Below are 19,970 nucleotides of genomic sequence, written 5' to 3'. Positions count from 1 at the left end.
TTATGGGTGTACTGTATATTTTACTTCAACATGGGTTTTAAAAAATATATTGTTTAAGGAAGCACACCATAAAACAACAAAAAGCAGAAAGAATTTTAAGTTAATGATTATCATCAGCGAGAGAGAATACTATAATCTGGAAGGGTTTAAGACTAGGGAGTGATTTCTGGAGTTGCTATCAGGGTTCTAATATTTTATGTTAGTTCTGATTACAAGATATTTGCTTTATTTTATTTAAGTGTGCAGTTCTATTTTAATTACATATTTCTATTTAAAATTTTATGATTAAAAGAATTAAAAATTAGCCAGAAATATATAACAAATTGAGAATAAAATATTAACTTAAAATAATGGATTTTTTAAAGCATGTACATACAATAATTACATAGGCTAAAATATTAACAACTGGATATCTTTCTACCTTTCTTATTTCCCACAATTAATGCCATCATGTGCTGCATACCAATTTAAGAGTCAATGACAGCATTTATGACAATGGTCCGTAAGATTATAGTGGAACAGAAAAATTCCTATCACCTGCTGATATCATAGCCATAGTAACATTTTAGTGGAAAGCATTACTTAGCTGTTTGTGGTGATACTGATGTAAACAAACCTACAATTGTGCCACAGTTATGTATAGTACAAAATATAATAAGCGTGTTACTGGTTTGTGTATTTACTATGCTAAATACTTTTTATAATTATTTTTCAAAGTTTGCTGTAAAACAGCATGGCTATTATGCCAGCACAGCCTCATACGTTTTGTGTTTGTACTGTTTCTTGATTGCACTGAGAGGCCACATTGAGTAATTCACCTATACCATCTAGGTTTATGTAACTACTGTATTTTGAACAATGACAAAATCCACTTAACACTTCTCAGAATATATCCTCATTATTAAGTAATGCATGGCTTATTTATTATATATAGATAAAACATAAGATTTTAAAAAATATATGCCTAGTTAAGAAATTTTGTGTATAAAATTTTCTATTATTGTTTATCTTATCCTATGAGCTTTTTTTTATAGTACAGTTGTTTCTATTTTCTAAGTCCTGTTATTTAGAAATCCCATCATTTTTAATTATTTAATTTAAAAATACCATTTTCTACAGGTGTTTGATGCAAATGGAATTGATGTTACTCCCCGACCTCTTTATTGTCCAGACCCACATGTTGGTACAGCAAAACCAAGTAAACTACTGACATCACAAGAAGGATCACTTGGATCAGAATTTATTTCTTCCTATAGCCTGTATCAGAATACAGTAAATCCTAGTATGTTAGGGCAGTTTACAAGGTATTGTTCTATTCTTCCTCCTTATATATATATATTGTCTTTTTATTTAAATTGCATATATATAACTTAGATAGCAGTTACCTCTAGTTTCTCAGCTAAAGCCTATTTTCCTATTGTGCCTTCTCTATGTTGCTTATGTTTTAATTAGATGCAGAACTCTGAATGATTTGATTTCCTGCACTCCCACATTAAAATGTTTGTGAGCCGGGTGCTATAGCGCACACCTGTAATCCCAGCACCTTGGGAGACTGAGGCAGTAGGATTTTGAGTTCAAAGCCAGCCTCAGCAAAAGTGAGGTGCTAAGCAACTCTGAAAGACCCTGTCGCTAAGTACAATACAAAATTGGGCTGGGGATGTGGCCCTGGGGTCAAGTGCCCCGAGTTCAATCCCCGGTAAACCCCGCAAAAAAGAAAAGGTTTGTAAAAAGTATGTAGATTTTACTTAAGAATACCCGGGGAACCAAAATAAGGGGCTAACATCACACAGGGTTGATTGCAAATTCTCATTAGATACTTTTCCTTATCTTCTTCAGCTTCTTTTATGCTATATTTTATGGGAAGGGGAGTGGCTTTCCATTTTGCTCCCTTTCCCATGAAATTGCTTATTCTGCTAGGGTTTGATTTCTAGTTTATTTTTGAATACAGAGCAATTATATACTGCTCTAGAGACTGCCCCCAAGTTTGCCAGTGAAAGTCATGGGAAAGCAAGGTAAAACAAAAGAATATTCCAATAAAGTTGACCCACTCTTTAAGTGGGCAGTTGAAACTATAAATAAAAAATAAAATTTGTGTGATATCATGGAATGGTGTTAAGTTCATATGTTTAAGAAAATTATTTCTGGATTCTTCCATTGATCTCCTGCTGAGTACATAGATGTGTTTTTTATTTAGTTTTGGGAGGATCTTTATAAATTGAACAAATCACATTTTTATGATGGAATTTGAATAATGAGCAGAAAGGAGGTGAAAAATCAAAGGATAAATACTTCAGGGTGAGGCTCTGATGAGCTCTATAAGATTGAGAAATGGACAAGCAACAAAATAATCTTAAGGCAAGAGAGAATTGAGATGAAGAAGTTGAGAATGGTAGGCTATATTTTGGATTTTTGTCCTAAATACATTGGGAATACATTGAATTTGTTTAAACATACATCTGGCATGTGTTAGTCTAAAATATATTTTGAATTACTTTTTATCTAAAGAAGATAAAAAATCAACTTAGTGTTTTAAAAGTTAATTTATCAACTTATTTTGACTTATATTGTTGATATGATTATAGTATATTTGATTTCTCCCTTCTGGTAATATATTCTAATTTATATATTGTCCATAAGAACATTTAAATAATTGAGTAATGTTATTAAATGTCAATGTTATTAATATTGTTAAAGATCAGTTATAGGAAGCAGTACCATTTCTAAGTCAAGTATATCAACAACTGAATCAATAGCAGAAGACATAGAAGAACCATCCTTTAGACGAGAAAGACTATCTAGTTTAACAGGTAATGAAAATACTACTGTCTTTAATTGTACAGTGTCTACTCATTTCCACTGATATTTCTGTTCATACCTTTCCCAAAACTCCTTCAATGAGGTTTTCATACATTTTTAAAGCTATTAAATTATTTTGTCACAATCTGATACCATTGTAGAATCCTTCCATGTCTTAATTATATTTATAAATAGGTAGATAGATACTCCCATGGTATCTCTGGTAGCTATTAGAAATCATTTCCATATTTCTTTTTATCTCAAATAACCAACAAATAATAAACATATTGGATCCATCACTAAAATAAACACTATAAATCCATACTGATATAAATGAATGAATAAAAGAAACAGATTAGACTAATCTTTATGGAAGAATTCTTTTTTCTTTCTTTTTTATTAGAGCATTATAGTTAACAACATAGTAGTTGGTTGGGTTATCTTAACAAATTCATATATGCATGCAATTCAATTTCAATTAATTTTCCTCTCTTCCCATTCTCCTGATCTTCTTTTTTGCTCATCTATTTATTTTTGATTGTTTCTTTCTACTTACACATAAAGGTGAAATTCCTATGGTACATTTACATATTCACATAGCACATTTTTTATTTTAAAAAATTCATTCTGCATTTCCTCCCCCTTTCTCATCCCTCCTCTCCTCCATCTTCTTCTCTCTGATCTTCCCTATGTCTTTATGATACCAATCCTCCCCTCCTCCTCTCCTTTATTTTGCTTCTACATATGAGATAAAATATTCAACCCTTGATTTTCTGAAACTGGCTTATTTTACTCAGCAAGATGTTCGTGGGCTGGGGTTGTGGCTCAGTGCTGGAGCACTTGCTTAGCATGGGTGACACATTGGATTCAATCCTCAGCACCACATAAAAATAAATAAATAAAATAAAGGTATTGTGTTCATCTACAACTAAAAAAAAAATTCTCCATTTTGTCTATGTACCACAATTTTTAAATCCATTTGTCTATTGATGGGCATATTGTTGAATTCATAATTTGACTATTGTGAATTGTGCTGCTATAAACATTGAGATGGCTATATTGCTACAGTATGCTGATTTATCAGTTTTACAGAAGATTTCTAGATAAATAATGTAGACATTCCTTCCTCAAGAAAGTGGAACTTTTCATTTTGACTTATTTCTAAAAGTACAGTGTATATAGCGGGGAGGAGAAGAATAACTTTAAAGCAGAAAAACCTGACAAATGGTACTTCAGCCTGGTTGTTAAGGTTAATAAGTGATAAGTCATGTTAATAACATGTACCCTAAATATCTGATTAGAATGACAGTTTACCTCTGTAGTCTTCCTCTAGATGCCCATAACTGTGTTTAATATCAAGCAAATCGAAACTGAAGCACATTTTCCAAAATACATGTATGACCAGTACTCCTCAAAACTCAGTTATCAAAAACAAGTCTGAGAAACTGTTACAGTTAGAGGAATCTAAGGGGACATGATGGCTATATATAATGTTAGATATCTTGGAGGAGATTCTGAAGGAGAAAAATGACAGTTAAAAACTAAGAAACTTGGAATAAAATATGGACTTTAGATGATAATGAAGTATCCATATAGTTTCTTTAGTTGTATTAAATATGATAGATAGTATTAAAAAGGGAAAACTCAATGCAGGGTATACAGGAACTCTAATATTCTTGCAACTTTTCTTTTTTTATCTTTTATTGATTTTATTATTTTTTAAATACATGACAGCAATGGAATTCATTACAATTCTTATTACACATATAGAGCACAATTTTTCGTATCTCTGTATATAAAGTGTGTTCTCGCCAATTTTTGCCTTTATACATGTACTTTGTGTTTTTTTGCATTACAATTAATGTAATTGTTTTTTCAAATCTCTGTTTGTATATAAAGTATGTTGACATCCAATTCAAGTCTTCATATGTGTACTTTGTATAATGATGTCCATTACATTCCAACATCCTTCTTGCAACTTTTCTATACATCTGAAACTACTCTAAAATAAGAAATTTATTGATTTTTTAAAAATTTAGTAAAACCTTAAATAAGTCCTTCAATGATTCTTATTCATGCTAAAGTTTGAGAACCATTGTTTCGTTGCATAACCAGAAGGAAGTTTATTATTAGGGATGCTTTTAGTTTTATTTGTAAGGTAGGGCTCAAACTGCATTTTATGCAGTTTTTCTTTAGATGGCCTCAATGAATGAATGGTTTATTGAAATAATTTTGTTTGATTCTTTCTTGCTTCTCATTTGTTTACCTACTCATCTAGTAAGCTTTATTCTTTACCATGCTGTCGTGGTTATGTTTACCTTGCTTCCTTATCTGATTCCTTTAAGCATCTTCTGTAATGTCCATTTAGTGGTCATGAATCTTTTTATTTTATGCTTGGAGAGTTTATTTCTTCTTTGAATCTGAAGGACAACAGCTGTGTTTTATTAATCTTTTCCATTGCTGTGACCAAAAGAACAAATAAAGGAGGAAAAGTTTATTTGGGGCTCATGATTTCATAGGTCTCAATCTGTAGATGACTGATTCCATTGCTGTGGACCCAAGTTGAGGCAGCATATCATGGGGGAAGAGCCCAGTGGAGGAAAGCTCCTTAGCTCATGGCAGGCTCAGGAGAAGAAATGGGAGGGGGGGTCACATGGAAGATGCACCCTTCCAGATCATGCCCTCTATTCCTGTGAGATGCCTTTTCCAGCCACGCCATGCTAGTCTATAGTTAGCACTCAAAGTAGGATGAACTGATGAGATTAGAGCGCTCATAGTCTAATAATTTTACCTGTGAATATGCCTACATTTACAGGAGGTTTTGGGAGACACCTCATATCCAAACCATAAAAATCTGGATTTAGTAATTTAGGTTGGTAGTTATTTTCTTTCAGGGCTATTAAGCCATATCATTCCATGCCTTGCCCTTTTGAGTTTCTGTTGAGAGATTCTGCTATTATTCTGATGGTTTGATCTTTACAACTGACTTCATACTCATTGCTTTTAACATTCTTTCTTTGTTCTATTCTTTTGGCAGTTTAACTGTAATATGTCATGCAGATTGTTTTCTGGTCTTGTCAGTTTTATGTTCTAAATGCCTACAATACCTAGATGTCCATGTAATTCCCAAACTTGGAATTTTTCTGATGTTATTTCATTGAATAGGTTTTCTGTATCATTCATTAGCCTGTAGTTTGACTTACTCATCAAATTGTATGAGTTGTATGGTTGATTTTTTAATGTTGTCCCAGAGATCTTGTATGCTGTTCATAGTTGTTTTGTATTTTCTCTATTATTCTCTAAATGTGATGAGCTTATTTTCAAATCCTGATATTCTTTATTTATTTATTTTTTTAATCTAATCCATTGATGAGGCTTCCAACTGAGTGTTTTCCAAGATTTGTGTTTGGTTCTTTTTTAGAATCTATATCTCTTATTGAATTGCTCTTTCATATCCTGCATTGTCTTTCTTAATTCATTCAGCTATTTATTCATATACTCTTTGAATACATTGATTATTTTAAAAATCAATCTTTTGAATTCTTTGTCCTACAGTCCTTTGGAATCAGTTTCTAGGGAGTACTTAACTTTCAGATAAGCCTTGTTTTGTTTTTCATATTTCTTCTGTTTCTATGTTGAGATTAATGCATTTGTTGGAATGGAACTTTCTTTCACTTTAAGATGAAGGCCCTCTTTAAGTAAGCAGCCTTCTCTTGACCATGTCTGTCAGTTTGTGTGTAGTGTTGAGTTCAATTCCAAATAGAGTTCTTAGTGTAGTTCCCTATGACTTGGGCCATTTAGTGGATTTCAACACTTCTTTCTATGAAGATGATTTGAGGTTATCTATAATCTAAATCAAAAGACAATAAGAAGATTGTTGTAGATATAGACTAGAAATTAACTTCAGGGCTTACAGAAGGGTTACATGCTATATCCCCCCAAGTAAACTTATGCCCACATTCTGCAAGAGTAGTACCAATAGTCAGTCAGTCCAGAATCCCTGTTAATATTGTGGAACAGTTATAATGGGGATTCCCTTGGAGTTAGTTATGACTGGATATAAGATTAGTCTAGGCTTGATAGCTACAGTCAGCAAAGAAGACACTTTATGGGCTGTAAGATGCAGTTTGGTTTCAGAGAAGTAGAATATACTATATTTCAAAACATGGGCTGTTCCTTTATCATATAAGGTCACCTGCAACATATGACTCATCATATATTTTGGCAATTAGGAAAAAATGCAAAATAAAAATATGAATTAGTTAATGATTTTTATTATGTATTTCAGATTTACGAGTTATGAGGGCAGTGCCTGAAACAACTATAACAAAAGAAGACCTTGAGAAGAATATAGAGATAATACTTACAGAGTCGGAAATGCTACGATTTTTTGACTTGCCAACAGTTACGATCTCTGTAGAATCTGAAGAAGCTGAGAAAGTAACGTATGTATAGTTCAACTGTCTACATTGCTTCTATATGTCAGATGCTAAAGCAGGGGTTCTGTACCTTGTTTCTATGAAGGGTCCTTGGGGGATTTCTGAATATACACTAACTGTATGTGCCCTGTGAAATTATGTTTATATTATATGTAAATTTTCATAGAGGAAATATCCATGGTTTTACCATATTTAATAATCAGGTGAACTTTTGAAGGTGATAGAGGAGATGTTAATCAATAGGTACAAAGTTACAGTTAGATAGTAGGATTAAATCCTGGTGTTCTGTTGTACAGTAGGGTGACTATAATTAACAATGTGTATTTCCAGATAGCTAGATGAGAAGATTTTGAATGTTCTCACCACAAAGATATAATAAATGTTTGATATGACAGATATACTACTTACTCTGATTTTATCAAACAAAGTCAGATAAAGTAGTATATATATATATATATATATATATATATATATATATATCAAAGCACTACATTTTGCCCATATATTTGTGCATATTATTTGTCAATTAACTAAACTTAAAAAATTATGTGACTTTCTAAGACAAAAATAAAGGCAATAAAGAAGTCTCAATATAGATTTTAACTATATTTTATGCACACATAAATTAAAAAGAAAGAACTGACATTTTTATATTTAAGACTTAAAGGAAAATATTATGGGGGAAGTAAAGGAGTTTAGTCTATTGAAGCAGGTTTTTTATTTCTCTTTATTAATGAGTATAAGTACACTATTAATTCTTGCCTCATGTATTTGATGCTGTGTTGTTAGACGCAAACATATTAAAGATTATTGTATATTCTTGGAGAATTGGCTCTTTTATGATTTTGTAATGCCCCTTTTTATCTCTGATTTTTTTTCTTGCTCTGAAGTCTTTTCTGTCTGAAATTAATATAGTCTATATAGAGTATTAATACAATTATTCAGATTATTTCATCCCAAATGTCATTTAAATGTGATTCATAATGCTATAAAATCTATTGCTAAAATAATTTTAGGACATTGCCCTCCCCAAAGTATAAAAAATTATAAAATTATTTGGACTCTAAAGTTTAATAGAATTAGGTCATGAATAACATAGTTTTACCGGCTTATACAAAGTAAGGGAAAGTGTACCTAGGACCCCCACAAAAGGGGCCTGAGGATGTAGCTCGATAGTAGATGTGTACTTAGAATAATGAGGGTCTGGGTTCAATCCCCAAAATTAACAAAAAGAAAAGAAAAGAAAAACAACCTAGCTCAGGAGTTCAGGGCTGCTTGAGCAACACAGTGAGACTCTATCTCTTTGAAAATAAAGGGGAGAGAAAAGCACCTTAATTATCTTAAGAGATCCTAAATTACTAGGAATGCTAGCTGTTTTCAGAAGCAAACACAAATCTGTGGAGGAAAGCATACCCCATTCAGGCTCTTACTGTTTCCTCAGATTGAATTTGGTAAAAATACATCAAACCAATAAAGAAACAATTTATTATGAATAAGAATAAACAGAAGTAACAAATCCTAGATCTAGACACTGAGGGCTGTGGATAATGATGTTATCAGATATATAATATATGTGTGAAATATTTAAGCAAGAGTTAAAACATCATTAACATTAAGAAACTATCAAATTTGTGACTCATGTTTGGAAAAAGAACTTTATAATAAAGTATATTTATATGATTGTTAAAAATAAACAGCAACATGGTAAGCATAATTGATTAGAGATTTAATAAATTAGAAAATAGATCTGATAAATTATACAAAATAACAAAGTATAAAAAAGTTAAAAATATGTTTATGTTTATAGTAGAATAAAATGGTCTGATATATGTCTAATACAGTTAGAAAGAGCAAAACAAAGAATTAAATGGAGGTACTGGTCAGAGTCATAATGACTTTCTCAACTATTGAGAGACACCATTTCACAGAAATAGGAATAAATAAGAAAGCTATAAAAAACATTCAGTGCATTGTACTACTCCAGAATACCAAATACAAAGAGGATATTTTTAAAATAGAAGAAAAATATAGGAAAAAAAAAACTTTTATCACTTCAAAGAAACAAATTGACAATACCTATCAGAGGCAAAGGTCACTCAATAGTATAAAGGTATAAGCATAAACTTAAATACTCCTAATAAAATAATCTCAGTATATAGAGAATAAAATTGGAAACCTGATAAGTATCATTACACATAGCAGATTTTACCACCTCTCTTAATCATTGATAGGTCAACCAGGAAATAAAGTAGTATATATGCAGAAAATTTGAACAAAATCTTAATGACCTCTACACTTAACATACCTCTGCCCTTAACAGTTAGAGAACACATTCTTTTTGAGAATATGGAACATCCATGAAGCAAGGTCTCAAAAATTTTAAAGAAGTAGAATCAAATAGATTAAATTCTCTAACAATGCAGTACAGTAAGAAAAACAACAACAACAACACTAATATAAGCCACAATTAAAAGACATTCACATACGCATTTGGAAGTTAGAAAACACATTTCTAAATTCCTCAGAGCAAAAAAAAAAAAAAAAAAATGAAATTTTAAAAAAAGTTCTAAGAACTGACCAATTCTGTAAATATGCTTTGAGGATGTCACAAAAGTAGTATTTTGAAGGAGTATATAACTTTATATATTTACATTAAAGTTCTATAGAGAACTTATTAAAACCTCTATAGAGATAGTGCTAGTATATTACTGATGGATACTGAAAGTAGTCCAGATGTTGAGAGGTACAGTGTAAAAGCATCCTTTGGAAGTCAGTTAATCTTTTCTGAAGAATATTTTTGAACTCTGACTTCACTTTTTGGTATAGCCACATTAATGATAATAATATCAAGTAAAAAATGCATCAAACCAATAAAGAAATAATTCATTATGAATAAGAATAAACAGAAGTAACAAATCCTAGATCTAGATGCTGAGGACATAAATGGAGAATGGTGACATACATACAGAATATGTGCAGTTATAATTGATTTTTATTAATGAGTTGGTTTTACTTTAATTTTTACAGCCAAGGAAATAAGAATTATGAAAGCCTTTGTAAAAATAGATTAGGCAATGACTTATATGTTGAAAGGATGATGCAGACTTTTAATGGTGCACCAAAGAATAAAGATGTTCAGTGTGATAAAATCATAACAGAAGACAAAGGTAATTTGTTTTATTCTCCTTGATAAACTACTATGTTTTCGTATATGCTCCTTGAGTCTGACAATCAACAAATAAATGTTGAAATATAGAGAGCAAAAATAGAATAATTTGGACAATTCACAGTAGTAATTATGTACTGTGATCTATAGTTTTCAGAATTTGAAAAATAAGGTAACAAGTAATAAAGATATAGATTTGAATAACATAACTCAATCTTGATTTTTTGTATACTCTATCATAGTATTCTGTACTCTTCAGTTGTTCATGAAAGATTTATAAATTTATTATTTAGTATGTCACAAAGAATATCTACCACAATTAACATTTTAAATGTTCTAGACATTATTTTAGGCCTTTCATGTATGTTATCTGGTTTAATTCTCACAACTCTATGTGTTAGGCACTATTATTATTGCACATTTTGTAGATGAGGAAATAGGCAAAAAAGAAATTAGCTAACTTGTTCTTACTCCAGAGCCTATGTTCTTAATGACTGCACTACTCTCTCAATTTTTACAAATTAACATCCTTGAGAATATTTTATAGCCAAAAATCTGTATATAAAAAGTAAACATTTCATTTCAATATTAACTGAGATAATCCCATGGAAATATAGGAACCAGAAAGGCATACCACTATTACAGTAATCTTTCATCATTGTATTGGCATTTTCAACTTTGGTGGTAAGACAAGAACAGATATAGAACATTCCTGTATGACCAAAGGAATACTTATAAGGAAGGTTACAGATGATCTTAACTGCCTTTACTACTCAACAAAACTATAAACAAATTTTTTAAAAGATTAAAATGAACTTCTAGCAAAAACATTTAATCAGTTTTTAATAAAAACATTTTTATTAATGGATTAGTTTTACACCTAGAGAAACAAAAATTATTACATCATTTGTAGAAATAGATGAGGCAAACGTGTGTGTGTATCTTGCCTAATCTGTCTTACAGGTGGGAGCATTTATTCCCTATTCCTAATATTTTCTTTTATTTGAGAGAGTATAAATGAGTGTGTTCATCTCCACTGTTATTCTCTTACTCATTTCTACCTAGGAATAAAGGTGTGACTTACCTAATTGATCAGTTAGGGAGTAGAAATGTGGATATGCATGGTTCCTTGCTTTCCTTTTCCTGGTACCCTGCAGGCAGCAGAAAATATGATTCAGATTGGCTTCTCCAGGCTACAAATTTTAAAGAGAGATTACTCAACATGGAGAGGTCTGTAGCTATTAAGCTGTATTTGGTAAGTCTAATTCTAGGATTTATGATTAAGGAGTTCTTTGTTGCTACTTTTACTAATAGATTTAAAAATAAAGGAAAGAATCATTCTTTATAGAACTCAAAATTATCAAAACTGCTCAAAAAATGACAGAATTCGGGCTGGGGATGTGGCTCAAGCGGTAGCACGCTCGCCTGGCATGCGTGCGGCCCGGGTTCGATCCTCAGCACCACATACAAACAAAGATGTTGTGTCCGCCGAGAACTAAAAAATAAATATTAAAAAATTCTCTCTCTCTCTCTCTCTCTCTCTCTCTCTCTCTCCCACTCTTTCTTTAAAAAAAAAATGACAGAATTCTACTTGATAATTGAAGTAATGCGAAAGTTTTTACCAAAGAATAATCCCTAAGCCCCCTAATATAGCCCACATCAAGGATCTTCTTAGAGGCTTAATCCATAAATATGAGAGTAATTTATAATATGTGTACATTGGGCAGGATTCTTTAGAGAAATGGAATCAATAAGGTGCACACACACATGTACACACATAGTCATGCAGTGCTAACCATGTTTCAATCAGTGATGGACCACATATATGATGATAATTGAATTAGATTATATTACCTAATGATATCATAACTTTCTTAATTTGTAACTGTTTTTAAGTAACATATATCTGTATAAAAAGATTTTTTTTATAAGGTATTGGCTTATATGGTTATGGAGGTTGAGAAGTACCATGAATTATCATTTGTAAACCCAGGAAAACTGATAGTATGGTTTGAAGGCCTGAAGATCAGAGTACTAATGGTGTATATGCCAGTCTGGCTTTGAAAACCCTAGAATGAGGAGTACTGAGGGCAGAAGATTAATATCTCTTACAAAAAGATAAAAAGCATTTAATATATTCAGATTCAGTCTTGATATAGTTATCTGTAAAGACATGGTAGGATCTTTCTTGATAAAATATTTGAAATAAAAAGTAAACATTTTGTTTCAATATTAACTGAGATAATCCCCATGGAAATATAGGAACCAGAAAAGCATACCACTATTATAGTAATCTTTCATTTGTATTGGCATTTTCAACTTTGGTGGTAAGACAAGAACAGATATAGAACATTAATATTCTTTTTTTTGTGGGGGTGGGGTACTCAACCACTGAGTAACATCTCAGCCCTACTTTGTATTTTATTTAGAGATAGGGTCCCACTGAGTTGCTTAGTGCCTCAGCCTCCCGAGCCACTGGGATTATAGGAATGTGCCACGGTGCCTGGTAGAACATTAATATTTTTAAGGAGAAAACCAAGTGATCATTATTTGTATGAAATATTAATATCTACTTAGGACTTTATTAAAAATCAGTTTTTTGCTGTTGTGACAAATGCCTGAGATTATTAACTTATAAGTAAGAAAGATTTACTTTGGATACATACATATATATATATAAAATCACCTGGCCCTGGTGCTTTGGGCCTATGGTGTCAGGATCATGTGGAAGGAGAGCTCTGTTCACCTCATGGCAGACAGAAAGCAAAATACGAAGGAGAGACCAAGCATCCCAATATCTCCTTCAAGAACATTCTGACTGACTAAACTCCTTCCAGTAGGTCCCACCTCCCAAAGTTTGCACCACTTCCCAATAGTGCCACATGCTGGTTACCAAGCCTTTAACACATAGGCTTTTGAGGCTATTCTAGACTATAGCAGATACCTCAAGAGCATTAACTAACAAATAGTCTTATGATGACATTAGCAAAGATGGCAGAATAGGTGGTTCCAGCAATATGTTCCTCCAAAGAAATGTCAAAAAAAAAAATGAGAAAAAATGAACTCTTGGGGTTGGGGATATAGCTCAATTGGCAGAGTGCTTGCCTCGCATGCACAAGGCCCTGGGTTCAATCCCTGGCACCACCAAAAAAAAAGAACTGTTGTCAGAATTCTAGAAAATAGTCAAAGGTCTATAGCAACCAAGCAAGAGCTGAATCAAGAAAAAAGCAACTTAATAGGCAATAAAGGAAGTATGTAGAAAGGTAATCAGAGAACTTAGGTAATGAAATACATTGGTACTAGTTTTAAATTCTTTCAAAATTTTGCTAGATCTTTGAAAATTGTGACATTAAAATGTTGAAGGAAAAGTGAGTTCTAAAGAAGTAAAATGTACGAAACATAAAAGATTTATTAAAAGCACCCCATTAACTCTTAGCAATAAAAGACAAAAGCTGTTTAACATTGCTAGGAAATTTTTGTGGCATCTTCACTTGTTTTTCCTCACTCCCTCTAAGGTGGTGGTCTTTTTGTGTGTGTTTGTGCAAAGAATTGAACTCAGGGGCACTCTACCATTGAGCTACATCCCAAATTTCTTTTTATTTTTTGAGACAAGGAATTGCTAAGTTGCCCAAACTTATGATCCACGTCCTCCAGCCTCACGTGTAGCTGGGATTGAAGATGTGTGCCACCACACCCCACATAGTGGTAGTATTAAAGGCAATAACCCACCTTTGCAGTATGAGACCTTGGCCTATCTTATTCTCGAAGGGAATCTTATCTCAAAGAATTAAGTTTGTTTTCTTTAACTGTCTTGGGGTTACCTGAAGGACTGAGACAAAGCAGTTTTCTTTTTATCACCAAACTCAAAACTCTATCAAGCAATAAAGCAGCTGTACATAGGGCATTCTTCAAAAACATTCTTTTTTTTTTTTTTTACTTTTTATTTTTATTTATTTTTTTCTTACATACATGACAATAGTAGAATGCATTATACTCATAATTATCCATTCACAGCTAAAACATTCTAAGAAAAATAAACATATACAATGACACAAATATGTATTAAAATATGTCAGAAGTAACCAAAAGAAAATTATATGAGGATACTAGCATTTCACAAAAGAGAATTTGGAGAAGTTGTCATAAAAAACTCACTGCTACTTGTGGCAAGAGTATATAACTTAACCAAACAAGGGATATCTCAAACCCTGTGAAGGAAAGTGTACGGATGAGTTTGTTTTGGAAATTAGAGTATTGAGCAAGGCCTGGAAATACAGGGGAATTTGAAAAGTTTCGTACATGCTTTGGGTATTAGAATACATTCTCCAAAAGAATATGAGAAGATCCTAAGTCTTTACCTTTAACTGACTTCTAGGCTCAGTACGCACAGGAAGTGAAGGCTAAGGAAAAGTTATAAATAGCTTGGCCACACATTGAAGGAAAGTCCCAATACAGAGAGCATATCTGCAAAGATTGGGAATTGATTTATTTTCTTTTTCTTCTTTTTTTAGTTAAAAAGCATTTTTTGAGAGAGGTGGTTGAGGGGAGATCTAGGAATTCAAGGAAATTTTTGATAGGACAGTAGCTTACCACAAGATAAAGAACAAAGAGTTCTGAGATAACATAAGACAGAGAACACAGAATTCTACAAAATTTTTGTTTTTAAAATTTGCTAAGCAAACAATTATTATCCTCAGAAAACTATTAAAAACAAAGAGCATAAAGAATCTGATTTCTGGCAGGGCGCAGTGGTAACACACTTGTAATTCCAGTGGCTTGGGAGGCTGAGGCAGAAGATCACAAGTCTAAAGCCAGCCTCAGCAATGGCAAAGCACTACTCAACTCAGTGAGACACTGCCTCTAAATAAAATACAAAATAGGGCTGGGGATGTTACTTAGTGGTCAAGTATCCCTGAGTTCAATCCCTGGTACCCCTCCCCCCACAAAAGGATCTGGTTTCTGGAATTAAAATAATAATTTAAATTTTCAGTTTTAAACAAGAAATTATAAAAGATACAAGGAAACAAGAAATTGTGGCTCATTTAAAGAATAAATTAACAAACTCTCCATGAGGAAACAGAGATGGGACTTAACTAAACAAAAATTTAGATCAATTACATTTGATATGTTAATAGAGCTAAATGAAACTATGACAAACATCTAAAGTAAATGAAGAGAATGATATATGAACAAATAAAGAATATCAATAAAAAGAAATTGTAAAAAGAATCATTCTGGAGATTGAAAGTATAATAACTGAACTGGAAAAACTGGAGTTTTCAATAGTAGATTTGAGCAAGATGGTGAAATAATCATTGATTCTTAAAGATAGATCAATTTAAAAATTCTAACCTGTGTAGCAGAAAGAAAAAAATAAAAGTGAGCAACACTAAGGGACCCATGAGATACCATAAGCATGGCTATATATACATAATGTCACTCTCAGAGAGGAAGGAGATAAAGGATGCAAAGAATGTTTGAAGAAGAAATGACCAGAGTCTTTTCAAATTTGATAAAAGACATAAATCTGCACTTCCAAGAGGGTCAACAAACTATAAGAAGGATAAACAATGACATCCAGGTAGAGACACTAGATAATTAAACTGTCAAAAGAGAAAAATCTTGAAAGCAATAATAGAAAAGTGACTCATAAAGGACTCAGTGGTTGACTGCCCCTGAGTTCAATCCCCAGTACCCACTCTCCAAAAGAAAAACAATAATTATAAGACTAACATAAGACTATGTTAATGGGCATATAATGTGTAAACATAATTTTGAAAACAACATAAAGTGGTGGGATGGAGCTGTGTAAGGAGTAGGGTGTTTAGATCCAATGACACAAGTATATGCGAAAGAGTGCCAATGGAAACCAAAAGAAAGTTAAGACAGTTATACTAGTATTATGCAAGAGTCTTTAGAGAAATTTTTACAAGAAACAAAAACATCTATAAAGAAGATATTGCAATTATAAACACACACACACCTAACAAGAAAACCCCAAAAGATACAAAGCAAGAATAGACACAGTTGGAGGATAAAATCAACAATTTTACAATAATAGTTTCAATATACCACTGCCAATTATGAACAATGAACAAGATCAATAGGAAAATATAGGATTTTAATGGCAATATAAACTAACTAGAATAACAAACGTACACAGAATACTCAACCTCTAAATAGCAAAATACATATTTTTCTCAAGTTTCCATGCAACATTCTTTAAGATAGACCATTATATTAGGACATAAAACATGAGTTGATAAAATTTTAAATTTTGAAATCATCTAGAGAACTTTTCTGACCATAGTGTAATGAAACTAAAAATCTATAATGGATGGAAAAGTGGAAAGTTCACAAATATGTAGAAATCAACATCATATTCTTAACTGGTAAGTTAAAGAATAAAATACGAGAGAAGTTGAAAAATACTTTTAGACAAATAAAAATGAGAATACCATATGCTAGAACTTATGGACTGCAGTGAAAGCAATGCTTAGGGCGAAATTTATAGCTGATATAGCTCAGTGTAGAATGTTTGCCTAGCATGTGTCAGGTCTGGGTTAGACCAGTTACCTAACTTTATACCTTAAGATGTAAAGATCCAAAAGCTAGCACAAGGAAGGGAATAATAAAGATTAGAGTGGAGATAAGAAGATTTCAGAACTAGTAAATAAATAAAGTTGGTAGTCTGAAAAGATAGACAAAATTAACAAAACTTTTGCAAGATTGACTACCCAAAAATGGAGAAATGATTCAGATTACCAGAATCAGAAGTGAAAGTGGGACTCCTGACCTTCCCAAAACAAAATGGATTATAATATAATACTACGAACAATTGTATGCCAATAAATTAGATAACTAAATAAAATGGACAAATTCCTAGACACACACACAGTGCCAAAACTGACTCAAGGAGAAATAGAAAATCTCAACAGATGTATGACAGATTTAATAGTTTGGATATAAGACATCCCCCAATGTCTTGTGTTCATGCCTTGTGTTCATGCAGAAGTGTTCAGATATATAGTAGTTGGATTGTGAGAGCTGGAACCTAGCGAGTCCATCCTCGGCCTCAACCTTGGACCCAGAGGAATGGAGCCTCTATGGACTGAGACCTCTGATACCCATATGGCAAAATAAATTTTTCCTCCTCTAAGTTGTTCTTGTCAGGTAGTTTGGTCACAGTGATGCTAAAGCTTACTAAAACAATAAGAGATTGAATTAGTAACCAAAAACATCCTATCAAAGATTTTACAGGTGAATTCTATGAATCATTTATAGACGATTTAATACAAATCTTTTCAAAAATGAGAAGGGGAAAAAAAGAACGGAACATTTTGAAACTCATGAGACCAGCATTATTCTGATGCCAAAGTCAGATAAAGAAATTGAAATAAAAGAAAACTACAGACCAATGTTTATTATTATTAAGGATGTAAATATCCTTAACAAAGTATAAATAAACTCAGTTCAGCAGCATATTAAGTGGATTATACAGTATGCTCAGGTAGTGTTTATCCCACTGATGCAAGAGGGGGTCAACATATGGAAATCAATCTATGTAATATAAAATATTAATGGAGTGAAAGACACCCCCCACCGCCACCCCCCCCCCCATACACAGTGTTATCTACCTGGATTTTTCTCTGTTTATAGCTTGCCATTACTGCTCTTAATTTAGTTCCTGATCTCTTTTCCATTAGGTGTCTTTAGATAAATTGAAGAAATTCAGTTATCTGAACAACCACCTTTACCAGAATTTGCTATATGTATATTGTCAGGGGAAAGGTCATTCTCACGTTAAGTGAATCTTTACAGAAGTAATTCAGCTAAATTAATAATTTCTGACCTCTCTGTGTACTTTATTCATTCATTCCTACGAAAGGAAAAGTGACTAATGTGATAAAGAAGTATTTAGGAAAATGAATTAAAGCTCGACCACTTCCAAATTTTTTAGTTATGATTTTTCACTTGCAGAAGGCTTGCATTCTGATCTCACCCCTGCTGAACAGGTTGTTGCTTATCTAGCTGTGCTAGTTAGTATTTATTCCATACATTCTGAAGGAAAGAAGTAGTTAATCTGTTTAGTTGTAGATTTAAGACCACATTTTTCAATCACCCTTACCAGTAATGAAGGTAATATTTTGATCTCCATTTATTTTGTGCATCTATCTTGGAGTTTCATTCAAAATCAGGCAGAGAAGAGATATGCTTTTATTGTATGATTAAACCTTACTATTTACTTGGTTGTATTTGAAATACTTAGTGTAAATAATGTATTTAATACTTAAAAAACATTTATTATGAAATACTACCACTAATAGAAGTGTATAACACGTATGTGTAGTGTAAAGAAAGAATTAATTCTATGTGCTTTACTAGCCAGCCTAACAAATAAAACACCCTTAATTGTTTAAAGCTCCTGGACACTCTCCTATCACAACCCATTTCCCACTGGAAATACCTTAGACCAACCCAGAAATGCTGAAAAAAAAAAAGTATAATTTAAACTACTTTTTTTTTCTGTTACCAGTTAAATTAAGAGCCTTAATAATATATAACTATAAAATTGGAAAATGCAGTCATTTTTTATTTATTACTCTTCTTGAACATAATATTAGGGCATGTAGCTTGACATTTTATTTTTTAACAGCTTTATTGAGGTATGTAAATATATTTTTTGAGATATAAATTTATTTATCATTGGGGTATATTTATTTGATATATAAAAATGAACATATTTAACTTATAGTTTGATGGGTTGGAGGTTTGGAGGTTTTCTGTTAAACTTATTTAAACTAAGAAATGTAATTATGTTCAAACTAAAATCAGCAGTAATTTGTTGTCTTCAAATAAAAAAGTTTTAAATCACCCTAATATCTTAACATTGCCAATTTGTAATATGTATATTTATTTGTGTAGTAATTATATTATTAATGATTGTGTAACAATATATTCCTACATACTGAGCTTACCAAACTTTCAGTTAAAGGTTACCAAAAAAAAAAAGTAATTCAATATTCATGGATATAATTTCTTTCTTAGGTCTCATTATAAACATAGAAATTGTACTCTTTCCAATTCATTAAAATATACTAATATTTATTCTTTGTATTACTCATTAGATGCTATTAAAAAATTTCATTAAGATAGAAAATTATGAAATTTTGAGTTAGTATTCTTACTTATTGAAAACATTAGATACCAAAGCTCCTTCATTTCATATTAGGAAAACAATAGTTCTAGCAATGAAGTAACTGCATTTATTGAGTTTAGATTCTATTTTTAATTTTTAAGGAAAAGAATTATTTTATTAAAACACAATGCTTTAACTGAAAGTTAGGAAGTTTAATATTTACGCTTGATCTTAGCCAAAAGGCCGAGAAGCGATGGAAGTTTAACATTTAGAAATATATTGTTTGTGATCACTGATAAAAGAATTGCTAAAAAGTGGTATAAATCAGCAATGAAAGGGGTTGCAACTTTTAAATTATTATTATTATTATTTGAAGATTAGTAATATGCCCAGTTTTTGTTTTGGGACCATTGTTATTTTTAGATGATAT

At 31.8% G+C, this 19,970-nt stretch overlaps 1 protein-coding gene across 3 annotated transcripts in view; it reads left to right on the top strand.

The window, feature by feature from the left end:
• Dnai4 (dynein axonemal intermediate chain 4) overlaps window positions 1–19,970 on the top strand; it is a 128,985-nt gene that overhangs the window by 24,395 nt on the left and 84,620 nt on the right. For all 3 annotated transcript variants that reach the window (XM_046451049.2, XM_058581577.1, XM_046451048.2), the window contains 4 exons: window positions 1,120–1,304; window positions 2,695–2,807; window positions 7,085–7,241; window positions 10,263–10,402. In XM_046451049.2, coding sequence (XP_046307005.1) covers window positions 1,285–1,304; window positions 2,695–2,807; window positions 7,085–7,241; window positions 10,263–10,402 — 430 coding nt within the window. In that variant the 5' untranslated portion in view covers window positions 1,120–1,284. The remainder of the gene's footprint in view (window positions 1–1,119; window positions 1,305–2,694; window positions 2,808–7,084; window positions 7,242–10,262; window positions 10,403–19,970) is intronic.

The sequence above is a fragment of the Marmota monax genome, unplaced genomic scaffold (assembly GCF_021218885.2).
Source record: "Marmota monax isolate L192 unplaced genomic scaffold, Marmota_monax_Labrador192_F-V1.1 WCK01_AAM20220418_F8-fsc00023, whole genome shotgun sequence".
Lineage (NCBI taxonomy): Eukaryota > Metazoa > Chordata > Mammalia > Rodentia > Sciuridae > Marmota > Marmota monax.
The sequence above is the reverse complement of the archived record's forward strand: the minus strand, read 5'-3'. Positions and strand labels throughout refer to the sequence as shown.